Source organism: Sinocyclocheilus anshuiensis, unplaced genomic scaffold, assembly GCF_001515605.1.
Source record: "Sinocyclocheilus anshuiensis isolate Anshui unplaced genomic scaffold, SAMN03320099.WGS_v1.1 scaffold690, whole genome shotgun sequence".
Taxonomy (NCBI): Eukaryota; Metazoa; Chordata; class Actinopteri; order Cypriniformes; family Cyprinidae; genus Sinocyclocheilus; species Sinocyclocheilus anshuiensis.
Genome location: NW_015547715.1, coordinates 858,644 through 866,249, shown reverse-complemented (window position 1 = coordinate 866,249; position 7,606 = coordinate 858,644). Strand labels below are relative to the sequence as shown.

Below are 7,606 nucleotides of genomic sequence, written 5' to 3'. Positions count from 1 at the left end.
TTTTTTTTTTCGCGCTCCCCCATCTCCACCCCCAATCATTAGTGCCGCTTGTTCGGTCTTTGACAGAACATATAGGACAATTTTTTAAATAGCGCCATAAACAAAATTTATTTCAAATTTAATTCAAGCACTTTCAAGGACCTATGTTTGTTTTCAAGTACTTTCCAGGCCTTGAATCCATATGTCTGAAATTCAAGTACTTTCAAGAAGCGTGGGAACCCTGTGAATGAGACGCAGATTCACTCTCTGCCAGCAGGTGGCGCTTAAAGCATTTCCTTGGTTTCCGCTGTAAACAAAGCAGCTGCAGTTATGAACTTTAATATGCATTATACAGAGGCAAGATAAAAAGAAAAAAATGCCATCTAAACTTGTCTAAAGACAGTAAGTTCCCCTCAGACATACATTCATATAAACTCCTGCCCCTAATTGAATCGCGATTTGTTTAGCATCTCCACCGATTTGAATCGTCACATATTAAAATCGATTTTCAACCGGCTCGTGGTTAATCGTTACATCCCTAGCGATTATACATTTTTTTACCAATAAATCATAACTTTTATTGAACATAAACATTCACTGCTCATCTTGAGAGCTCTTTGGAAGCTTGATTTGACACATGAACATTAAACAACGTGTCAAAAATGCATGAGAAGAAACCAAGTGGAGACGACAAATCAATCTCTGCTCTTCGCTCAATAATATCCTTCGACCATCCATTCCAGGTCAATCTCTGCTATATAAGCCAATCCTAAAAATAATTAAATTAATAATCATTTTACAGACAATGCAAAACACTACAGATTTCATTCATATAAACAGTCTTCTTAAAGAAAAACCGACATCAGTTTCTATATTACTCAACATCTCCTCAATATGGAAACTCCCCTGTAAACCTCAAGAGGCTGAACTTCTCTCCTATCCACTGAGTGACTCAGAAATCCGGAGGTCTTGCAACAGATCGAGTTTTTCTAATACATTTGACCATTTAAACCTAGTAGAGACATGCGGGAAACTTTGGCTGTGAGTTTTCTGGAATAAAACCCATGCAAACCTGTTGCATTGCTGCTCAACGTGGCTAGGACTGCTCACATTTGCATTCTCTTAAAGGGTGGATACTCTGAGTCTGAACCTTCAGAGAAGGTTAAAAGGTGCTGGACTTCATAAGGTGGCACATTGTGACATAATCTTGATCCGATCTCTCAGATTAAAGGCTATACAGCAACTGTTTTCAGTCATGTCATGTCACGTACTACATATGAGAACCTAATTAAAATGTGATAACTAGATCCCTAGAGAACAGAAAGATAAAACCTGGAAGGAAACAAGAACAGGTTGGAAATGAATGACAGCAGGCCCTTATAAACCGGAGTCACCTGTTAAATCAACGTTCAAGTCCAATTTGGATGCATCAAAGAATGTCTAAAGCAGAAAATACCTAAAAATAACCAAGTCACACGAGATTAAGTGGTTAACAAGGCGAACCAAACGTGTTACCAAGCCATAGGCTAACTTGTCATAGTTTAATCAATTTATAGACTAACATGCTGCCATTAACATGTTTTAAAAGCATGAACTTTAGGTCTCTGTGTGTTCATTTAAATGCTAAACTAAATTAGTCTGGTTATAATACGTTGACAATATTTCTTACGTAAATGTTAAGATATAATATGGAAAGTTTTACTCAAATTGACTCAAAAGTTGGTGAACTGTCAAGGGGTTTTGCTGTCATTAATGCCTCACTTACATAAACCGGCAAAAAACCGGCACTAAAAAGCGTGTTTTTAAATACAACGTGACATTTTTGTGATAATAAATCCGCTAACGTCAAAGTCAGACACTTTCTGAGAATATGAACTGTATGAATAAATGACTATTTCGTTATCTGCAGCCTGAGGGAACTGTCAGATTTGGTGCCGTTTAATCTTGACGGCTAATAACAGCTAGTAGCATTGCTACATGCTAGCGCGGCTAAAGCTGGGCCTCATGCGCGAGCCGGGAGCGAGTCCACCTCCGCGCGTCCATATTTCACTCTCCAAAAGTGGTCAAGAACCAGCAGATACACATTTGCTATAAAACGTTTGGCTGAAAAGGTGGAAAAATAAGACTTGTACTTACTATTCCTTGATGAGCACCATCTTCTCTAGACCGGTTACGGCTGCGCGCGGGTCTGCCGACGTCACCAGCCACGTGATTCCGCTCTGTACAGATTCAGAAAGGATTTACAGAATAATAAACCATTAAGCTTTTGGAAGAAAAAAAAATGTATGTGCTATTTTATTAATGTAATTGATATTATCCTTACAAAAAGTAGTCTACCATGAGTATGGTATCAAGTGCCACTTTAGAATAATAATGAAGTCAAAAACTACAAAATAACACAAATAGGAATAATAAAACATGAAAAGGGCAGTGTGAATCTCTCTTATATTTAAGTTGCTTCTTTGTCACTCAGGACATTCATCAACCAACTTCATGAGATGCATTTTGGGATGTTTTTAATAACTGTTGAAGGTTTACATGCATGCTGGACACCTGTTGATCCTTGTTTCTTCACTATCTGCTCCATATCATGGATTTGTTTACATTTATGGATTTGACAGACACTTTTATCCAAAGTGTCTTGCAATGCATTCAAGCTATGGTCAAAGACGAAAAGGGGTTTTCGAGCATCAAAACAATAAAAGTTTAATACAGCTTTATTATTATTTTTTATTATTATTATTATGTTGGTACATTAGAATGAGTCCTATTTATTTATTTCCTGAGCAAAAATAATGACTATCATACATTTTTACCACACTCTAAAAAATGCTGGGTTAAATATAACCCAGCGCTGGGTTAAAAAGGGACAAACCCAGCTATTGGGTTGTTTTGACCCAGCGGTTGGGTTGTTTCGACCCAGCGGTTGGGTTGTTTCGACCCAGCGGTTGGGTTGTTTCGACCCAGCGGTTGGGTTGTTTCGACCCAGCGGTTGGGTTGTTTCGACCCAGCGGTTGGGTTGTTTCGACCCAGCGGTTGGGTTGTTTCGACCCAGCGGTTGGGTTGTTTCGACCCAGCGGTTGGGTTGTTTCGACCCAGCGGTTGGGTTGTTTCGACCCAGCGGTTGGGTTGTTTCGACCCAGCGGTTGGGTTGTTTCGACCCAGCGGTTGGGTTGTTTCGACCCAGCGGTTGGGTTGTTTCGACCCAGCGGTTGGGTTGTTTCGACCCAGCGGTTGGGTTGTTTCGACCCAGCGGTTGGGTTGTTTCGACCCAGCGGTTGGGTTGTTTCGACCCAGCGGTTGGGTTGTTTCGACCCAGCGGTTGGGTTGTTTCGACCCAGCGGTTGGGTTGTTTCGACCCAGCGGTTGGGTTGTTTCGACCCAGCGGTTGGGTTGTTTCGACCCAGCGGTTGGGTTGTTTCGACCCAGCGGTTGGGTTGTTTCGACCCAGCGGTTGGGTTGTTTCGACCCAGCGGTTGGGTTGTTTCGACCCAGCGGTTGGGTTGTTTCGACCCAGCGGTTGGGTTGTTTCGACCCAGCGGTTGGGTTGTTTCGACCCAGCGGTTGGGTTGTTTCGACCCAGCGGTTGGGTTGTTTCGACCCAGCGGTTGGGTTGTTTCGACCCAGCGGTTGGGTTGTTTCGACCCAGCGGTTGGGTTGTTTCGACCCAGCGGTTGGGTTGTTTCGACCCAGCGGTTGGGTTGTTTCGACCCAGCGGTTGGGTTGTTTCGACCCAGCGGTTGGGTTGTTTCGACCCAGCGGTTGGGTTGTTTCGACCCAGCGGTTGGGTTGTTTCGACCCAGCGGTTGGGTTGTTTCGACCCAGCGGTTGGGTTGTTTCGACCCAGCGGTTGGGTTGTTTCGACCCAGCGGTTGGGTTGTTTCGACCCAGCGGTTGGGTTGTTTCGACCCAGCGGTTGGGTTGTTTCGACCCAGCGGTTGGGTTGTTTCGACCCAGCGGTTGGGTTGTTTCGACCCAGCGGTTGGGTTGTTTCGACCCAGCGGTTGGGTTGTTTCGACCCAGCGGTTGGGTTGTTTCGACCCAGCGGTTGGGTTGTTTCGACCCAGCGGTTGGGTTGTTTCGACCCAGCGGTTGGGTTGTTTCGACCCAGCGGTTGGGTTGTTTCGACCCAGCGGTTGGGTTGTTTCGACCCAGCGGTTGGGTTGTTTCGACCCAGCGGTTGGGTTGTTTCGACCCAGCGGTTGGGTTGTTTCGACCCAGCGGTTGGGTTGTTTCGACCCAGCGGTTGGGTTGTTTCGACCCAGCGGTTGGGTTGTTTCGACCCAGCGGTTGGGTTGTTTCGACCCAGCGGTTGGGTTGTTTCGACCCAGCGGTTGGGTTGTTTCGACCCAGCGGTTGGGTTGTTTCGACCCAGCGGTTGGGTTGTTTCGACCCAGCGGTTGGGTTGTTTCGACCCAGCGGTTGGGTTGTTTCGACCCAGCGGTTGGGTTGTTTCGACCCAGCGGTTGGGTTGTTTCGACCCAGCGGTTGGGTTGTTTCGACCCAGCGGTTGGGTTGTTTCGACCCAGCGGTTGGGTTGTTTCGACCCAGCGGTTGGGTTGTTTCGACCCAGCGGTTGGGTTGTTTCGACCCAGCGGTTGGGTTGTTTCGACCCAGCGGTTGGGTTGTTTCGACCCAGCGGTTGGGTTGTTTCGACCCAGCGGTTGGGTTGTTTCGACCCAGCGGTTGGGTTGTTTCGACCCAGCGGTTGGGTTGTTTCGACCCAGCGGTTGGGTTGTTTCGACCCAGCGGTTGGGTTGTTTCGACCCAGCGGTTGGGTTGTTTCGACCCAGCGGTTGGGTTGTTTCGACCCAGCGGTTGGGTTGTTTCGACCCAGCGGTTGGGTTGTTTCGACCCAGCGGTTGGGTTGTTTCGACCCAGCGGTTGGGTTGTTTCGACCCAGCGGTTGGGTTGTTTCGACCCAGCGGTTGGGTTGTTTCGACCCAGCGGTTGGGTTGTTTCGACCCAGCGGTTGGGTTGTTTCGACCCAGCGGTTGGGTTGTTTCGACCCAGCGGTTGGGTTGTTTCGACCCAGCGGTTGGGTTGTTTCGACCCAGCGGTTGGGTTGTTTCGACCCAGCGGTTGGGTTGTTTCGACCCAGCGGTTGGGTTGTTTCGACCCAGCGGTTGGGTTGTTTCGACCCAGCGGTTGGGTTGTTTCGACCCAGCGGTTGGGTTGTTTCGACCCAGCGGTTGGGTTGTTTCGACCCAGCGGTTGGGTTGTTTCGACCCAGCGGTTGGGTTGTTTCGACCCAGCGGTTGGGTTGTTTCGACCCAGCGGTTGGGTTGTTTCGACCCAGCGGTTGGGTTGTTTCGACCCAGCTGTTGGGTTGTTTCGACCCAGCTGCTGGGTTGTTTCGACCCAGCGGTTGGGTTGTTTCGACCCAGCGGTTGGGTTGTTTCGACCCAGCTGCTGGGTTGTTTCGACCCAGCTGTTGGGTTGTTTTGACCCAGCTGCTGGGTTGTTTTGACCCAGCGGTTGGGTTGTTTTGAACCCAAACGCTGGGTCAAAACAACCCAACCGCTGGGTCGAAACAACCCAACCGCTGGGTCGAAACAACCCAACCGCTGGGTCGAAACAACCCAACCGCTGGGTCGAAACAACCCAACCGCTGGGTCGAAACAACCCAACCGCTGGGTCGAAACAACCCAACCGCTGGGTCGAAACAACCCAACCGCTGGGTCGAAACAACCCAACCGCTGGGTCGAAACAACCCAACCGCTGGGTCAAAACAACCCAATAGCTGGGTTTGTCCCTTTTTAACCACGCGCTGGGTTATATTTAACCCAGCATTTTTTAGAGTGCATGATTTAGAGAAGACGCCCACTAAAATGTCATTCAGTAAACCATAGTTTATATAGGCCTACAAAAAACTCTTGTCAGGCATACATGACAATACATGCCATTAAAATGCTATTTATGGATCACAGTGCAGCCCTAAAATACTAATTAATTGTCATTTTAAATCTTTACCAATTTTTGCCACTATCCTTCAAACCACTAGGCTTTACCCATTTGTTTTTAATCATTTAAAATACAATAACATTTTGTATGATCACTTTTCTTTTATATATTTAAGATCAGAATAAGTATGTTGTTTCATTTTGACAAATATATCTGTTACGCTGAATGACAATGGAACATTATATCACCCATATTTTGAATTTTTTTCACAAAAGGTATTTGAAAGTAGGCACTTGCATTTAATATGCTTTCTATGTATATACAATCACTTTTGTTCGTTTAATTTGATGCAGACATCGTCTTTGACCCATTTTCAATTGATACTTTCCCTGGGAACTGAACACATGACTTTGGTTTTGCTAATACAAAGCTATGGGAACATTATACTTGGTGTTTGATTTATAAGTTCAAGATCAAAAGGTTCAGATAATCATAATCATGAAAAATGTTATATTTATCTAAGTGTATACAAACTTTTCACTTGTGGTATACCATACTGAAATTATAACATATTCCAAGGAATAACTCTAGGAGTTCCAAGTTATCATAATATGTCCAAAAACCATGCAAGTACCATTTTTTGTTTGTGTAGACTTGGTATGCTTCCTTTTTCTAACCATTTTGCAGAATGGCAGCAAAATGATTCTCCTTTTCTTATTGAATCATTAAGAAACAACAACTTACCTGCACAAAATACTGATCTATTGAAAATGACATAGCACACAAATCTGATTATAACCTAAAAGTGACTCTCTGTGGGATAGTACTCCAATATATTACGGACATTATATTGCATATTAATTATCACGTTACTTCCATTTATTTGAGAATACTCATTCAGTGACTAATCCCGACTTCATTGCCTTGTAAGACACACATATAATGTTCAGATTTATACAACTGGCCTTGTCTCTATATCTGACCAAAGAACATAGTCCACATATGCTGAAGGTAACAGGAGGTACACATTTGTTGAACAAATATTTATGAATATAGTGAATTTTAAATCAATATAAGGATAAAATTGTATAGAAATATGAAAAACATAACAAAAACCTATTTGTAAAGTACAATCATTATACCTAATCATTAAAAAATACGGTGGAAAGTGATTTGTAATAAAATAGTTGGTTACAAATAATTTATTATTATTATTTATTTATTTATTTATTTGATCGCTTGCTTATTTATTTATTGCGGGCTTCACCCATAATTTATTTTTTATTTATGAAGCTATTATAATCTTTGCATTCTGTTGCATAGTAATATGAAAATGAATAGCAGACCACCACAAGAGAGTAAATTAACCTTTTTATTGAGACCATTTTACTGAGAAATGACTGAGATATGTCTGGATGAGAGTCCACATATGCAAAATCTCTGTTAAAAAGACACTGAATCACTGGAGAGCAAGAGAACCCATGCTGTAATACTGACACTCAATTCACATAGAAGTCAGGTCAGGTGCAATAAAAATATGAAAATGTTTTTTCAACTTTTTTTTGTGCATGGTTTGCTTCTTTAACAATATAAAAACATATAATACTGATTGCAAAACGTTGATTTAATTTACAAAACAAATAACTGTAATAACAATTACCATCCATAATAATAATAATAACAATAACAATAATAATATTTAAAAAAAAAGAAAAAGAAAAAA

At 43.3% G+C, this 7,606-nt stretch overlaps 1 protein-coding gene across 2 annotated transcripts in view; it reads right to left on the bottom strand.

Annotated features, from left to right (window-relative positions):
• The window catches only part of LOC107704163 (phosphatidylinositol transfer protein beta isoform-like), a 30,229-nt gene extending 28,037 nt beyond the window's left edge, over positions 1-2,192 (bottom strand). For both annotated transcript variants that reach the window (XM_016507031.1, XM_016507030.1), the window contains exon 1: positions 2,116-2,192. In XM_016507031.1, coding sequence (XP_016362517.1) covers positions 2,116-2,135 — 20 coding nt within the window. In that variant the 5' untranslated portion in view covers positions 2,136-2,192. The remainder of the gene's footprint in view (positions 1-2,115) is intronic.
• Positions 2,193-7,606: the final 5,414 nt, after the last annotated feature.